The sequence below is a fragment of the Rhinopithecus roxellana genome, chromosome 6 (genome assembly GCF_007565055.1).
Source record: "Rhinopithecus roxellana isolate Shanxi Qingling chromosome 6, ASM756505v1, whole genome shotgun sequence".
Taxonomy (NCBI): domain Eukaryota; kingdom Metazoa; phylum Chordata; class Mammalia; order Primates; family Cercopithecidae; genus Rhinopithecus; species Rhinopithecus roxellana.
This window is the reverse complement of record NC_044554.1, coordinates 54,065,020-54,082,343: the sequence shown is the minus strand read 5'-3', so window position 1 is coordinate 54,082,343 and position 17,324 is coordinate 54,065,020. Positions and strand designations below refer to the sequence as shown.

The 17,324-nt window shown below is 44.4% G+C and overlaps 1 protein-coding gene across 3 annotated transcripts in view; it reads right to left on the bottom strand.

Annotated features, from left to right (window-relative positions):
• ZC3HAV1 (zinc finger CCCH-type containing, antiviral 1) overlaps positions 1-17,324 on the bottom strand; it is a 72,219-nt gene that overhangs the window by 14,269 nt on the left and 40,626 nt on the right. For 2 of the 3 annotated variants that reach the window (XM_010356299.2, XM_010356300.2), the window contains exons 7-9: positions 15,537-15,714; positions 5,632-5,752; positions 1,543-1,645 (exon numbers count right to left, since the gene is read on the bottom strand). In XM_010356299.2, the coding sequence (XP_010354601.1) occupies positions 1,543-1,645; positions 5,632-5,752; positions 15,537-15,714 (402 nt within the window). Of the gene's footprint in view, positions 1-853; positions 1,646-5,631; positions 5,753-15,536; positions 15,715-17,324 lie in introns of those variants that run through there. The other variant, XM_030932167.1, reaches the window with a different exon arrangement.

Sequence of the window (17,324 nt, the reverse complement as noted above, 5' to 3'; positions counted from 1 at the left end):
ATAGCAGAGGAATAAAAATAATAATAACCAGAGCAGTTAGCATTTACTGAACACCTGATGAGTGTTTGGAATTTGTTACCCAAGCAGCCGTGAGGAAGGTATTATTATTATATATATATATATATTTTTTTTTTTCTGGAAATGGAGTCTTGCTCTGTAGCCCAGGCTGGAGTGCAGTGGCACAATCTTGGCTCACTACAAGCTCCGCCTCCCGGGTTCATGCCATTCTCCTGTCTCAGCCTCCTGAGTAGCTGGGACTACAGGCGCCCGCCAGCACGCCCGGCTCATTTTCTTGTATTTTTAGTAGAGACGGGGTTTCACCGTGTTAGCCAGGATGGTCTCCATCTCCTGACCTCGTGATCCACCCGCCTCGGCCTCCCAAAGTGCTGGGATTACAGGCGTGAGCCACGGCGCCCACCCAAGGTAGGTATTATTATTAAGCCCATTTTACAGATAAGGATATACAGAGTGATTCATTTGTCCAAATCCACACAGCTAATGGGTGGCAGGGTGGAATTTGAACCTAGGTGAGCTAGATCCAGCGTCCAGGCTGTTAACCTGGTTCGAAGAAAGAATCTTTGACTCTAGGCTGCTCCAGTTCGAAAGCAGAATTGGAAGTAAGTCCCCTTTCTGAAGGCCTGATATAGCTCAGTTTCCATTCTTAGGTTCTTGCGAGTTGTGTTCCATATGACCTCAGAGTTATTTATCTTTTCAGTAACTTCCCTTTTTCATCAAATAGCTTGAATTCTTACAACCGAAGAACCTAGTTAGAACGCCTAGATTTTATACTTCTCTTGAAGCCTATTTTATATAATCACACATCACCCAGAAAAAAAATATCCAACTCCAAAAATGTTCATGAACAATGTAGAGTTTACTGAGTAGTTCACAAGGAGAGTTACAACGAATCCCCCACAGCAACATTTCCTTTAAAATCCCTTCAATCAACATGATCTGTCTCCGATGCCTTTGCTCTAACAGCTAGCTCATCCCTTTTTTCTCTCTCTCTCTCCGCCCCTCATCCTCTATAAATCATGTAGGAAGACAAGACACCCAAAAGCATCCACAGCAAAGCCAGGCATGGTGGCTCACGGCTGTAAATCCCAGCACTTTGGGAGACTGAGGTAGGAGGGTCGCTTGAGCTCAGGAGTTCAAGACCAGCCTGGGCCACAAAGTGAGACCTCATCTCTAAAAAAAAAAGAATCCACAGCAAAACAAAAACCTAGTACATATGATTATTCCTTAGGCATGCCGCATCAATCCAGCTCTTCACAGCTGGAGAAGCTCAAGCCCACAGTATTTAAGAGACTTGCTCAGACTTCCCTTTCAGAAAGAAAATTCATTTTCTGATCCAGTATCCTTTCAGTCACACCATGCTGCTTAACAAGCATCTTACTCATAGAGAATGCAAATGGAAACTGCAGAGTAATGCAAGCAGGAACTTTTCAGGAAAACAGGTTCCAGATTCACGAGTGACTTGATGAGCCCAGGGCATGAACATCTCAAGCATCTGTCAGCAAACAGCTGCTTCAGAACACTTACTCTGGCCCTCTCTTCATCTGCTGCACATCCCACGGAGACACAAATTTTGGTCTTCTGATGACATCCTTTTGAGTTTTGGAAACTTTGTTTGTCTGAATCATCCCTTCGGACAGAAAAAAAAAATAAAAGAATCAAGATCAGTTCTAGAAAATGACTTCTTGTTATTTTGCAGAGGCTATTTACACAGCAAATATTCAAGACTGACCCATATGTATACGAATAGAGAAAATCCTTTGGGATGAGAATTGCTTGCAGTAAAAGACTTGTATCCTTCACTGCCATTAGTAGAAGGCTCAGAAAGCAAAGGAGTGAATGAATATTCAGGAATTAATCTAATCTTTAAATCCAAGTTGCATGGTAAAAGAGGAGAGCTGGGGCAGCCAAATAACAAGACACCATCCTTGCAAGCTTCCCTGCACCAGACATCAGTGATTGCGGGTTGCAATCTGGTAGCTGTCTTGAAGGGTTCTCTTCTACATCAAGTGTGAAATATCATTTTCAATTCATGCTGTAAACCTCAGTCCAAACTGTAACCAGAGTGATCCTTTCAAAAAGTAAATCGTAATACATTGCTAGTGAGAGTGTAAAATGAAACCACCACGTTGGAAAACAGTTTGGTGGTTTCTTATACGGTTAAACATGCACTCCTATATGATTTAGCAATCCCATTTCTGGGTATTTACCCAAGAGAAATGAAAACCTCTATCCACCCAAAGACATGCATATGAATGTTCACAGCAGCATTATTATGATAACCAAAAAGTAGAAATAACCTAAATGTCCATCAGCTGGTAAACAAATAAAGTATGGAATAGCCTTACAATTACTTATTCCTCAGTAATAAAAGAGGAACAATTACTACACATGCAGCAACGCGGATGAGTCTAAAAAACCTTATTCACAGTGAAAGAAGCCACATGCAACATACCTACTGCAAGCATTTATTAATATCAAGTTCTAGAACAGGTAAAACAGGGACAGAAAGCAAATCAGCAATACCCTGTGAGGGGGATAAAGTGAGGTGTATGTGGTGTTGCTGGGGAGACTGATAGCAAAGAGACGTAAGGAAACTTTTGGGATTGATGGAAATGTTCTATATCCTGCTTAGGGTGGTGGTTACATGCATTTGTCAATACTCATCCAACTGCATTCTTAAAATATGAAACAAACACACACACACAAATTGGATCGTGCCACTACACTGCTCAAGAACTTCCCAGGGCCTCTGCCCAATAAAATATCCAAGTTTCTATCTCTGCTCTCATCTCTTACAGACTATCTACCTGTTCTGTGAAACTTCAAGCTGGTCTGTACCTTCCAGCCTTAGCTTTAGTTCTTTCTTCTCCTGGAGCGCCCTCCTTCCCACAGGCAGAGGCTGCTCTGTAAAAGTAAGTGCTGTCCCACTGACTCCTCCATTCTCTGGCTGCTTCCTTGTACTGTTTCATTTTCTCAGTAACTGTTACCACTTTTTGATATGGCCTGACTTGTTTACTTGATCATTGTCTCTCATCACTCTTTTGAATATAGGCTCAAAGAGCAACTTCACCACCGTATCCCAGCACCCACAGCAGTAGCCAGTACACAACTGGCACTCAGATACTAGCTTAATGCATTACAGAATACACTGGCAGTCTAGTTAAGAAATAGACAAAGGCGGCTGGGTACAGTGGCTCACGCCTGTAATCTCAACACTTTGGGAGGTTGAGGCAGGTGGATCAAGAGGTCAGGAGTTTGAGACCATCCTGGCTAACATGGTGAAACCCCATCTCTACTAAAAATACAAAAAATTAACCAGGTGTGGTGGCACACACCTATAGTCCCAGCTACTTGGGAGGCTGAGGCAGGAGAATCGCTTGAACCTGGGAGGCAGAGGTTGCAGTGAGCCAAGATTGCACCATTGCACTCCAGCCTGGCGACAAAGCAAGACACCATCTCAAAAAAAAAAAAAAAAGAAAGAAAGAAAAGAGAAAAAGAAAAGAAAGAAAGCCATCTGGAACACTATAAACTGCTCTGAACTGGTTTATATGAACCAATCAAACAGAAGTAGCTGGAAAAATTACTCTAGATTCAGGAACAAAGTCTATTGGCTCTCATCTCTCCACCACCCTTTTAAACCATAAAACAATACAATACCACCTAAGAATTTTTTAAATTTAAGTCATTTTTAATTCTACCACCCAATATAATAGATTTTAATTTTTCATTATTATCTTCCAGTCTTGGCCCACATGCATGCATTGCTGCAATCATGCACATTGATTTCTCGTTGTTTTTTTTTTAAACTTTCCTATTTTAAATATAAACAGAAAATTTCAGAAACAGGCCGGGCGCGGTGGCTCACGCCTGTAATCCCAGCACTTTGGGAGGCCGAGACGGGCGGATCACGAGGTCAGGAGATCAAGACCATCCTGGCTAACACGGTGAAACCCCTGTCTCTACTAAAAAATACAAAAAATTAGCCGGGCGAGGTGGTGGGCGCCTGTAGTCCCAGCTACTTGGGAGGCTGAGGCAGGAGAATGGCGTAAACCCAGGAGGCGGAGCTTGCAGTGAGCCGAGATCTGGCCACTGCACTCCAGCCTGGGCGACAGAGCGAGACTCCGTCTCAAAAAAAAAAAAAAGAAAAAGAAAAGAAAATTTCAGAAACATAAATTTGGGGTTCTGGCTGAGCACTATGGCTCATGCCTATAATCCCAGCATTTGGGGAGGTTGAGTGGGAGGATTGCTTGAGCTCAGGAGTTTAAGATCAGCCTGGGCAACATAGTGAGACCTCCATCTCTACAAAAAATTTAAAACTTAGCTGGGCATGGTGGCATGCACTTGTACTCCCAGTTAGTTGGGAGGCTGAGGTGAGAGGATCACTTGAGCTGGGGAGGTTGAAGCTATAGTGAGCCGTGATGGCGCCACTGTACATTAGCCTGCGTGATGGAGCGGGACCCTGTCTCCAAAAAAAAAAAAAAAGTGTTCTGCCTTTTTCATTTAACAATACCAAATTTTGCTTTTCCTATCTAGTTTTCATAATCTAAATCTTTAACAAGTGCCAAATACACCACTGAAATTTAATACCCTAATTTATTTAGTCACCACTGTACTAGTACACAGACTGCTCCTACTTTTAGTACTGTAGATGCTGGTATTGGTCTAGTATTCCTCAGTCACACCATGCTGCTTAACAAGCACCTTACTTTATGCCTATAGCTTTTTTCCCCTTCTTCTAGTGAATTATTTCCTAAGAAAGGTTCCTGAGGGAATGAAAACACAAACATATTAGCAAATTTTAATGTTACTTGACATGTACTGCCAGATCGTTTTCCCAAATACTTGGTATAATGGTCCTTGTAAAAGCTACATCATCTAACGCCCACTAAGTGGTACAGGATCCAACTGCAGGTACCATCTGGCAATTCAGGGACCCAAGAAAGGCTCCTTTATCTCTTCCAAAGCACCTGTAGGTCCCAAAAGGGCAAGTACTTGATCACATGCAGGGGGTGCCTGATGGGATGGTACCTTCAGAAGGAGGGCAGTTCCTGCCCTGATGTCTAACTAAACACAGCAGGTAGATTGGCAGCAGCAGACCAGAAGACCTTTCTATAGTGGCTCCAATAAACATGGTGGAAGGCAAAGTGCTTTAATCAATATGATGACGGAACCACTGACCTAGACGATAAAGCCTAAAAGAAACAGCAAGTTTCTAAAACTCTGAAGGTATCCAAAAGCCCAAGGCCTCTACTGTAGTCACCAGCACCTGAAATATTGCCTCTGTCTGGGCAACTGCCCAGCCAGAATCAGAAACAGCATGGCAGAGCTGGAAGTACCCCCAAGACTACTTAGTTTGAGCTCCTGATTTGCAGTTGAGAGAAGTGGGCCTAGATAGGCCAGGTGCCCCTCCTAGGGGAGCAGAGCAAGTGTTCGTCAGAGCCAGAGCTCTAGAACTCAGGTCTCCTGATGGCCACCAGCTTGCACTCCACCGCCTTGCTAAATCTTGACCTTGACCCTGGCCATAGCAATGCATACCCACTCTGCTCCCACTCCCACGTGTACACTGCAGGCGGATTTCAGTGACACACCACACTGCCAAACACGGAAACTCACCTTGGAAACTCAGCTCATAGTTCCGTGAGCCCGCCTGAAATTGCACAACTCCCCTCGGACAGGATTGATAGAGAGACTCCAGGTATAAAGAGTCGATGGTTGAACTTTTCTGATTGTCTTTCTAATTGGAAAAAAAAAAAATAAAAGGTAAAGAGTTCAGGGTAGGTTTTTAGGAAATCTCGACTGTTATATGATTTCATTTTAGTAACGGGATATGAACAGGAGTGCATTTTGCTTCCCAAACCAGATTGTAAGAGCTTCCAACTCAGGGCTATGTCACAAACTTCTGTGGTCTTCTCCATCATGGTACCTAAGAGTCTATCCTGCAGAAACTCACTACACTGCTTGGGGGATGCCTGAAAAATGTAGCTTTTTGCAATACTCTTTTACAGCAGCCAAATGTACAGAGCAACTTGCATCCCCTCTTTTGTGATGCTGCGTCGGCATCTGCCATCTAACAGAATCTGACACTGACTCTTACATGAAATAGAACATTATGGGCTATTCTAGCCATGCACAGTTTACAGTTGTCATGAGGGGAAGTAAAGAAAGACCATCTGCTCCTCGTCCAAACTCCAATAGTTGCAGTGTTCAAATATAAATAACCGAACCCTCTCCTCTGTCCTGAACCAGAGTAAGAAAACAAAATTGGCCAAGCTTCCTGCTAGCCAACTAACTGAAAATGCACTTGGATTTGCCACTAACAGGAGCTATAATGAAAGGGATGAGGCAGCTGGGTACCGTGGCTCACACCTATAATCCTAGCACTTTGGGAGGCTGAGGCGGGTGGATCACGAGGTCAAGAGATCACAACCATCCTGGCCAACATGGTGAAACCCTGTCTGCACTAAAAATTCAAAAATTAGCCGGGCGTGGTGGCGGGTGCCTGTAGTCCCAGCTACTCAGGAGGCTGAGGCAGGAGAATCACTTAAACTTGGGAAGCGGAGGTTGCAGTGAGCCAAGATTGTGCCATTGCAGAGCCTAGCGACAGAGCGAGACTCCATCTCAAAAACAAAAAGAAAGAAAGAAAAGAAAGAGAAGAGGAAGGAAGGGAGGAAGGAAGGAAGGAAGGAAGGAAGGAAGGAAGGAAGGAAGGAAGGAAGGAAGGAAGGAAGGAAGGAAGGAAAGAAAGAGAGAGAGAGGAAGGAAGGAAGGAAGGGAGAGAGGGAGGGAGGGAGGGAAGGAGAGAAGGAGGGAGGGAGGGAAGAAGGAAGGAAGGGATGAGACATACCCCCCAAATGTAAAGCTATAATCTCTAGTCTCAAAGCATATAGAAAGCATGCAAACATCGGAATGGGTGGGTAAAAGGGAAATGAGTTGATTTTAGCAAGGGGGCAGGCTAGGCCACTGATCCACTGCCCTCATTCCAGTGGCCAGGGTGGCCGATCAGGGCAGACTAGATGTACGCCCCTAGCAGCAGGGGTTCCCTGTATATAATGGTGAGGAGACACTTGTTTCCTGTGATCTAGAACAAAGGAGTTAATGAAAGCAAATTTTTCCAGGCAGCCGTGGTGGGGAGGGGCTCATGGTTCCTTTTTTAAATGACATTCCAGACTCTTGGGCTTTCAGCTAGACCCACACCCCTTCCTCTTCCCTAATGGAAATGCCTGCTGGTTGTAAGCAGAGGGCAACAGAATGAAAGTGTCTAAGGAAAATGTCCTGGACAGAGAAAGGCCTGAGCTGGGTCTCTTTATCCTGGAGTGGAGCATGGTGGGACCAGAAAGCAGTGTTCAAATATTTGTACACAGGGCAAAGTGGGAATAAACTTGAACGTGTTTCACGAGGTAGAACCAGTACGAAGGGTGGAAGGGACAATGATGCTGACTTTAGCAGAATGTTCTAACTTACAGCAGCCAACAATTAATTCATATCATGAAGATGCTTGTTGCCACAGCTGTGTGGATAGTATCTATCAGAGTGATTGTAAAAGAGATTGCTGCTGTGATTCGATGGTGCCTGGTAAACCCTATGCCTTCCTCGAGCAAAACACCTCTGGCATGATGTGGGGCAGGTGGAACAGCTTCGGCACCTTGACATCCCCTGTTTTGACCACTAACTGAATCGCTTCCCAATTTCCCATCCCTACAGCTGAAGCCCTGTATCCATCCACTGCCTGCTCAGCTCTGTAAAACCCACTCTGTTCCTCACTTAAAAGTCCAGAGACTTTCAAACTTTGACATACATGTGAGTGCCCCAGAGATCATATTAAAGTGCAGATATGATTCTGAGAAGTTGGGGACGATTTAGACTCCATACTTCAGCCAGCTCCTGGGTGACGCTGAGGCTGATGCTGCTGGTCTGTGGACCTCACTTTGACTAGCAAGGCTCTAGGGTCTAGACCAGTGCTCTTCACTAGAACATTCTGTGGTGACGAAAATGTTCTCTGCGCTGTCCTATATGATATGTAGGGGAGGCAAAATTTCTTTCTTTCTTTCTTTCCTTTCTTTCTTTCCTCCCTCCCTCCCTCCCTCCTTCCCTCCCTCCCTCTCCTCTCTCTCTCTCTCTCTTTCTTTCTTTTCTTTTTCCTTTTCTTTTTTTTTTTTGAGACAGGGTCTCCCTCTCCCTCTGTTGCCCAGGCTGGAGTGCAGTGACACAATCTTGGCTCACTGCAACCTCCGCCTCCTGGGTTCAAGGGATTCTCCTGAGTAGCTGGGATTACAAGTGCATGTCACCACACCCCAGCTAATTTTTGTATTTTTAGTAGAGATGGGATAGGGCAGGTTGGGAGGGGAGTAGATGATGAAAAATTACTTAATGGGTACAATGTATGTTATTCAGGTGAGGGACACCCTAAAAGCCCTGACTTTACTACTAGGTAATCTATGCATGTAACAAAATTACATTTGTACTCCATAAATTTATATACAAAAAGACCAACAGGAGAAAAGCATACACGTTCATTTAATACAAGTTTTACGTGGCACAGGAGACTTCACAAGAAAGTGAAGACCTAAAGCTGCAGTTAGAGATAAACACTTGTATTGAATTAGACAAAGAGTCATAGATTATGAAAATGGGATGAGGCAAAGGGGCTTTGGCTAGGGAAGTTAATTTGGTAGAGAAGTGTCCAAGAGGATGAAGATTTGCCTAATAGGATTTGTTTGCACAGATTTCCTGGCCCTGATGATAAGAATGCTACTTTCATTCTGGTATAGGGAGGACCTCTTTATTTTTTATTATTATTACTATTTTGAGACTCAATGAATCTCTCTCCGTCACCCAGGCTGGAGTGCAATGGCATGATCGTAGCTCACTGCAACTTCCATCTCCTGGGTTCAAGCAATTCTTCTGCCTCAGCCTCCCGGGTAGCTGGGATTACAGGCATGCACCACCACGCCTGGCTGATTCTTGTATTTTTAGTAGAGATGGGGTTTCACCATGTTGGCCAGGCTGGTCTCCAAATCCTGACCTGAAGTGATCAGCCCGCCTCAGCCTCCCAAAGTGCTGGGATTACAGGTGTGGGTCACTACGCTCGGCCAGGGAAGAACATCTTTCACATGGGAATTTCATCTCCTGCTTTTAAGTAACAGAAGGTCAGAGTGATCATCTTGCACCTGCTGTTTCTCAAGTGCTTTTAACTCAAAATAGTCAATATGCCAGAGTGGCTTTTTTGTTGTTGTTGTTTTTTGAGACAGAGTCTTGCTCTGTCGCCCAGGCTGGAGTGCAGTGGTGCGATCTCTGCTCACTGCAAGCTCCGTCTCCTGGGTTCACGCCATTCTCCTGCCTCAGCCTCCCGAGTAGCTGGGACTACAAGTGCCCGCCACCACGCCCGGCTAATTCTTTTGTATTTTTAGTAGAGATGCGGTTTCACTGTGTTAGCCAGGATGGTCTTGATCTCCTGATCTTGTGATCTGCCCGCCTCAGCCTCCCAAAGTGCTGGAATTATAGGCATGGGCCACTGCGCCTGGCCCAGAGTGGCATTTTTTTTTTTTTTTTTTTTTTGAGGCGGAGTCTCGCTCTGTTGCCCGGACTGGAGTGCAGTGGCCAGATCTCAGCTCACTGCAAGCTCCGCCTCCCGGGTTTACACCATTCTCCTGCCTCAGCCTCCCGAGTAGCTGGGACTACAGGCGCCCGCCACCTCACCTGGCTAGTTTTTTGTATTTTTAGTAGAGACAGGGTTTCACCGTGTTAGCCAGGATGGTTTTGATCTCCTGACCTCGTGATCCGCCCGTCTCGGCCTCCCAAAGTGCTGGGATTACAGGCTTGAGCCACCGCGCCCGGCCCAGAGTGGCATATTTTTAACTCCTTCATATGTGGCTATACAGCACTGAAAATGTGACTACAGTGACCAACTGATTTCTTAATTTTTTATGTGTTTAATTAAAGTTTAAAATGAAATTGCCACATATGGCAAGTGGTTGTCATACTGGACAGCACAGGGCCAGTAAGGCAGTGTCTGGGCATCTGCACAGCCTAGCATGGCTCCACTCTGACCTTCTCTAGCCTTGCCCTCACACTGCACTTGTCATGTTCATGAACCCTGATAGGTGGTCAAGTCCTCAAGGGTAACATTTCCCCTTGGTTTAGTCCACATCAGAGATGAGTCTCAGGCACTGCTTGCTGTATAGGCTGGTTCATTCAACCCTCGCTATTGTAAGACTAATAGGACAGCAGGAACGTGCCCATGTCAGGGTATGTTATGGTCAAGAGGTCACACAAGTGACTGATGGTCCAGAAGCAACTCTCAAAGTCCCTCTCTTGTTTCTGTGTGCTGTCTGAGTCAATTACCAAGTGTTTCTATTGTAAAGGTATCCTAAGGTATTCTTGTAAGGATAAGTCTTTTTTGTGGTATCTGAAAATCAGTCATATCTGTGCCGAGCTGGCCCCAGTTCTTTGGCAATCCTAAGCTACAGTTGTCCCATACTCTTAAGTGACAGATAGTGACAGCCTTGCAAGATGTCTCATTAGACCTTTTAGCTACCATTAATTTAATAGCCATCATGTGTCCTAGAGTACAGTACTGTTACTCGAGGTCTGAATAAATGAATAAATCATACAGTCGCCAATTATTTATTCCCTACAAGACTTGAATCTATGTTTCAGTTGCAGTAAACAGGTCTTAGCTTATATCCTGGGTGTCAATGATTGCCTCAACCTTGGCTTTCTAGAGCTGTGGCTTGTCCTTGCTCTGAGAGGGTCCCTCAGGCCATAGCCTCCCGCTGTTTCTCAACACCAGCTTCCACAGCTGCTAAGTTTAGCTACTTTGCTGGTAAACATCTTTGAAGACCTGAATCTGTACTCCCTACCTGGTGCACATCAAATGACTCCCATGCTCTGCCCTCCTGTCAGCCCTGCTATCACTACACCCTACACCATTGCTGCCCAGCTGCCCATCGATTCAGTCATCACTTCTCCTAATACCACACCCTCTCCCTGCCCGCCATCTATGTAGGTATGAGTCCTGGTTAAGTACATCAATTTCCATAAAACAATATCTATTTTACCTCCCAGACAGCTCATAATCAAAGCATATGTACCTACTTGTTGGCAAAAATCTCTACACCTCAAGGTCCTCTTAGAGAGGTTCCAACCCAGAACTCTTAGTTACCTGACTTATTCAAAATTCAGTTACAGCCGGGCGCAGTGGCTCAAGCCTGTAATCCCAGCACTTTGGGAGGCCGAGACGGGCGGATCACGAGGTCAGGAGATCGAGACCATCCTGGCTAACACGGTGAAACCCCGTCTCTACTAAAAATACAAAAAACTAGCCGGGCGAAGTGGCGGGCGCCTATAGTCCCAGCTACTTGGGAGGCTGAGGCAGGAGAATGGCGTAAACCTGGGAGGCGGAGATTGCAGTGAGCTGAGATCGGGCACTCCAGCCTGGGCGACAGAGCGAGACTCCATCTCAAAAAAAAAAAAAAAAAAAAAAAAAAAAATTCAGTTACAAGAAATAAAAGCTGGCTATGCTTTTATTTATTTCTTCACTGGCTGAAGGCTACACAGTCCACTCCTTTCTCTAAATATTTTAGCCCGTACACTGGCTCAAGGCAGGTCACCAAAGAGCTGCAAACTTGGACCATAATGTATTGACCCATGAAAGAAACCAGGCTGCTCCTGATATGTGGGGTTCAAATCTCCCAGAAACATTATTTTAATTTTACTTGGACTCCCAGCAAGGAAAATGGTAAACCCAGGACCTGATTTTTCCTTTTTTTTTTTCTTTAATAACTAGAGCCCAGTTTATGTAATGATGGGTCTTATTAGTATGACAGTAAGAGTTCATTCACATCTTCAGTGAACGTCCAACAAACCCGTGTCACATTTAGTGAATACAACATTCATGTGTTTGCAGATTGAATGTTACATTCTAAAAACTCTGCAGTTTTCATGGGAATCCAGAATATAAAAATAAATAAAATAAAAACTCTACAGCTAACACAGACTAAATGTCCCAGAGAGAACTTTGTATTAAAAAACTCAGGAAGGGCTGGGCGTGGTGGCTCACGCCCGTAATCCCAGCACTTTGGGAGGCTGAGGCAGTCGGATCACCTAAGGTCAGGAGTTTGAGACCAGCCCGGCCAACATGGTGAAACCCCGTCTCAACCAAAAATACAAAAAACTAGCCAGGCATGGTGGTGGGTGCCTGTAATCCCAGCTACTCAGGAAGCTGAGGCAGGAGAATTGCTTGAACCTGGGAGGCAGAGGTTGCAGTGCGCTGAGACCACAACATTGCACTCTAGCCTGGGTAACAAGCAAAACTCTGTCTCAAAAAAAAAAAAAAAAGCTCAGGAAGTTTCTTGATGTTTTATTAGGGAACATGATTGAACTTGTGTAAATTTAAATTTAAATTTAAATACTCTCTTTCCCCCGAATAGTTCTTTTTGGTTCTTGAAACTTTTTTTTTTTTTTTTTTTTTTTTTGAGTCTTACTCTGTCACCCAGGCTGGAGTGTAGTGGCACAATCTTGGGTCACTGCAACCCCTACCGCCTGGGTTCAAGCGATTTTCCTGCCTCAGCCTCCCAAGTAGCTGGGATTACAGGTGGGCACCACCACGCCCAGCTAATTTTCTGTGTGTATTTTTAATAGAGACATAGTTTCACCATGTTGGCCAGGCTGGTCTTGAACTCCTGACCTCAGGTGATCCATCCACCTTAGCCTCCCAAAGTGCTGCGATTACTGACATGAGCCACCACGTCTGGCCTCCTGGAACCTTGATGTAACTAGAATGCAAATGTTTGCCAACCCTTCCCCTTTATATCTTACTGAAAATTCCAATTATTTGATATAAAAACCATCAAGACCTATAGCTTATTTTTATTTTAACCAAGGCTAATTAATTTGGGTTTATAATTTTATTTCCACAGGTGCCTGACAGAATCACTTATTTGACATCATCCTTGGCTTGAGCATACAAAGAATCTGTGCAAAGTTTAATACCATAGGGGTTTTCACACACTCAGGAGTTTCAGCAGAACTCTGTTCAGCAAAGATGCTACATGGGCCACCACAGGAGAGAGGAGAGCAACAAGGAGGGGCCCAGGAGACCGCTCTGAGCCCCTATCCTATTCCACCAGGGCAGCCCTGCTTTACTCTCCTTGGCTCCTTTAAAGTCTTTGAAAGATGGTTTGATAAAATGTATCTGCTGCTAAGACAGTTGGGAAATCAACATGCAGATGAATTCATGGTAGGGCTGTTTGTGGTTGAGGACCTCACTACAGCACACAGGGTTCCTGCCATGTGGCCCGCTATAGGAGGTGTTTTTCTCAGGCCTCACTAACATAACAGAGCAGTACCTCTCCCAAGTATTTGGTTTGCTTTGGCAGTTAGGCAGCTCAGAACCAAATGTATAACCCACTGATTTGTAACTATTAGTTCGGTGCAAAAGTAATCACTGTTTTTGCTATTAAAAGTAATTACCACCAACCCAAAAGTAATTTTACACCAACCTAAATATGTAGAACCTTACGCTGCCATTTCTTTGTCCCTGCATTATCTTTTTTTTTTTTTTTTTGAGATGAAGTCTCACTTTGTCACCCAGGCTGGAGTACAGCGGTGCAATCTCGGCTCACTGCAACCTCTGCCTCCAGGTTCAAGCAATTCTCCTGCCTCAGCCTCCCGAGTAGCTGGGATTACAGGTACCCACCACCACGTCCGGCTAATTTTTTGTATTTTTAGTAGAGACAGGGTTCACCATGTTGGCCGGGCTGGTCTCGAACTCCTGACTTCAGGCGATCCAGCCCCCGCCCCCGGCCTCCCAAAGTGCTGGGATTACAGAAGTGAGCCACCGCACCCAGCCCATGCATTGTTTTTGGCTTCATTTTAATCTCTTCCTTTCATTTTCTGTTTCTTATCACCCTGATTTCATTACCTGCTTAAGGTCTGCTTTCTTTCTCTCTTTAATCTATGAGTTGAAGGGAGGAAGGGACACTGAGACAGAAGAACAGAAGCTCTGCTCATCTAAACTTCCATCCCCTATTACTATGCCCCTACTATGGGTCAGCCTAGAATCTTCTAGTTCCAGTCCTTTAAGTCCATCTAAATCCAGACTCTGACTGAAGAGTAGTGACTATCTGTACCAGATGTGGTTTCACTGCGTTAGTGAATTAACACATGCCCTGGTCTAATTAACCATGCCATCATCCATATGGTCCTTTAAGTTCTCACTCTCGCCCTCTTTTCCAGCTCAAAGCAGCAGTCTCTGTATATTTATGTGTTTATACATAGAAAGCTATCTCAGGCCGGGCGCGGTGGCTCAAGCCTGCAATCCCAGCACTTTGGGAGGCCGAGACAGGTGGATCACAAGGTCAGGAGATCGAGACCATACTGGCTAACACGGTGAAACCCCGTCTCTACTAAAAAATACAAAAAATTAGCCAGGCGAGGTGGCAGGCACCTGTAGTCCCAGCTACTCGGGAGGCTGAGGCAGGAGAATGGCATGAACCCGGGAGGCGGAGCTTGCAGTGAGCTGAGATCCAGCCACAGCACTCCAGCCTGGCCAGCAGAGCGAGACTCCGTCTCAAAAAAAAAAAAAAAAAAAAGAAAGCTATCTCAAGGTTCCACTCTCCCCTCTGATGGTGAGGAAAGAGGGAAGTGCAGCTGACATGTCTCAAGGAGTTCCTTAAAAATAATTAATATATGGCCGGGCACAGTGGCTCACATCTGTAATCCCAACACTTTGGGAGGCCGAGGTGGGTGGATAACCTGAGGTCAGGAGTTCAAGACTAGCCTGTCCAACGTGTGAAACCCCATGTCTACTAAAAATACAAAAATTAGCTGGGCGTGGTGGTGCATGCCTGTAATCCCAGCTACTCGGGAGGCTGAGGCAGGAAGATCGCTTGAACCCAGAAGGTGGAGGTTGCAGTGAGCCAAGATTACGCCATTGCACTCCAGCATGGGTCACAAGAGTGAAACTCCATCTCAAAAAAAAAAAAAATTAAAATTATACTTTAATGTATGACTGCAACTGGAGTGCATGCTTGCTGAAAAAAAATTGAATATAGCTGTGTACAAAGTAAAAAAATACCACTTCCTCTCCCACACTCCATGGGTAACCACATAGGCATCAAACATTTTATTAATAGTGTTCTTTTTATTTTATTTATTTATTCATTTATTTTGGAGACAGAGTCTCACTCCATCCCCCAGGTTGGAATGCAGTGGTGCAATCTCAGCTCACTACAACCTCCACCTCCCGGGTTCAGGAGATTCTCCCGCCTCAGCCTCTGGAGTAGCCGGGATTATAGGCGCCTGCCACCACGCCTGGCTAATTTTTGTATTTTTAATAGAGATGGGGTTTCACCATGTTGGCCAGGCTGGTCTCGAACTCCTGACCTCAGATGATTCGCCTGCCGCGGCCTCCCAAAGTGCTGGGATTACAGGCGTAAGCCACCCTGCCCAGCCAATAGTGTTCTTTTTAAGTTGACAAGTTTAAACAAGAGCCCTCTACAAAGAGGAACAGTGCTCACCTCTTCTCCATACTGAATCCATGTGCCAGATTCATTCTTCCAATACCAAATCCATGTGGTGGTGAAGACAGAATTGGCTGGGTTGGTGACAGAAGAAGGAGTGGAGAGGCGTCGGACAGGAATGAAATCACAACAACTCATTTCCCGAAAATTGATTGTATAACTTCCTACAGAACAGCTGAGAGAGAAAAGTATTAAGTTAACATAATGTTTCATTGACCCCTGTTTTCCACAATCTCGTCTTCCCTAATGAGAGCGCAGAATTAAACTTTCAGGGCTAAAATAGATCTTCAAGTTTTCTTTCCATAGCTTCAGGTCCTATACATAAAACAAACATGGAAATGCAGACAGGAAAGTGACTTGCCTGCACCACATAATTAATGGTATCACATGGTGCATTCTTCCCTCAGAAAAATCCCAAAATAAAACTATGCCCACAAAACTCCTGATTGGCTCAATGTTAGAAAGTAAGTTAGAAACTCACATTTGGTCCATTTTAAAAATTATTTATTATTATTTAAATCGCTATCAAAATGTGGAGACCCTTGTGGAAAATTGGCAAGGTTAAAGTTATTTTCATAATAACATTAAACATTATTTGCTTTTTTCACTTTCATTCTCTCATGAATACACGACGAAATTTTCCAGAGGCTACACAATATATGATTTCACAGCAGATTGAATAAAGAAGCAGATATGAGAATCTAGTTATCTTCTATCATGCCAAACATTACTTTGCAAAAATATAAAACTCCTCTCAATAAATTTTTTGTTTTGGAAAACAGTTATTTTATAATTGTCCATATAAATATTATATATACATATATAAATACACAGTTATATACCTGGGTATGTATATTAAATGGGCATACATGAGTATGTATATAGTATTAAATATAGTTACATGAAACGTTCATTATGTTAACATATAGCAAGCTTATTCTTATTTTTAAGTGAATCAAATATATAATTGTTCTCAGTTTTAATTCTTAATATGGTAAATATTGATAGCTATATTCCACATAAACAGAAATTCTTTGGGATACTGAACACATTTTTTTTTTTTTCTTTTGAGACAGTCTCACTCTGTTGCCTGGGCTGGAGTGCAGTGGCGCAATCTCGGCTCACTGCAACCTCTGCCTCCCGGGTTCAAGCTATTCTCCTGCCTCAGCCTCCCAAGTAGCTGGAATTACAGGCGCCTGCCACCACACCCAGCAAACTTTTTGTATTTTTTAAGTAGAGACAGGGTTTCACTACGTTGGCCAGGCTGGTCTCAAACTCCTGACTTTGTGATCCGCCCGCCTCGGCCTCCCAAAGTGCTGGGATTATAAGCATGAGCCATCGCGCCCGGCCTTGGGTCCTGAAAAGATTTTAAGTGTTGAGGAGTTCTCTGACCAAAAAGTTTGAGAACTGCTGCTCTAAGACCTCTTAGATCAGTGGTTCTCAATCAGGAATGATTTTGACCTCCGTGGATATTTTACATCTGAAGACATTTTGGGTTATGACAACCAGCAGGGCTGGTGGGGGGGTGGTGCTTCCTGTCATCTGTGGATTGAGGCTAGGAATAGGGCTAAACAGCCCTGAGAGCAAACAACTATCTGGCCCAAAATGTCAGTAGCGCTCAGGTTGAGAAACCCTGGTCTCAACTTGCCTGGGGGCGGAAATATAGACATAGCAACAAGAAAATAGCTGATGTCGCCCTCTAGTGGTAAAAATGCAGCAACACAGAATCTCCACCCCCCAAATCACTAAATTCTCATATGATGAAAAGTAATGCAACTTTTCCCC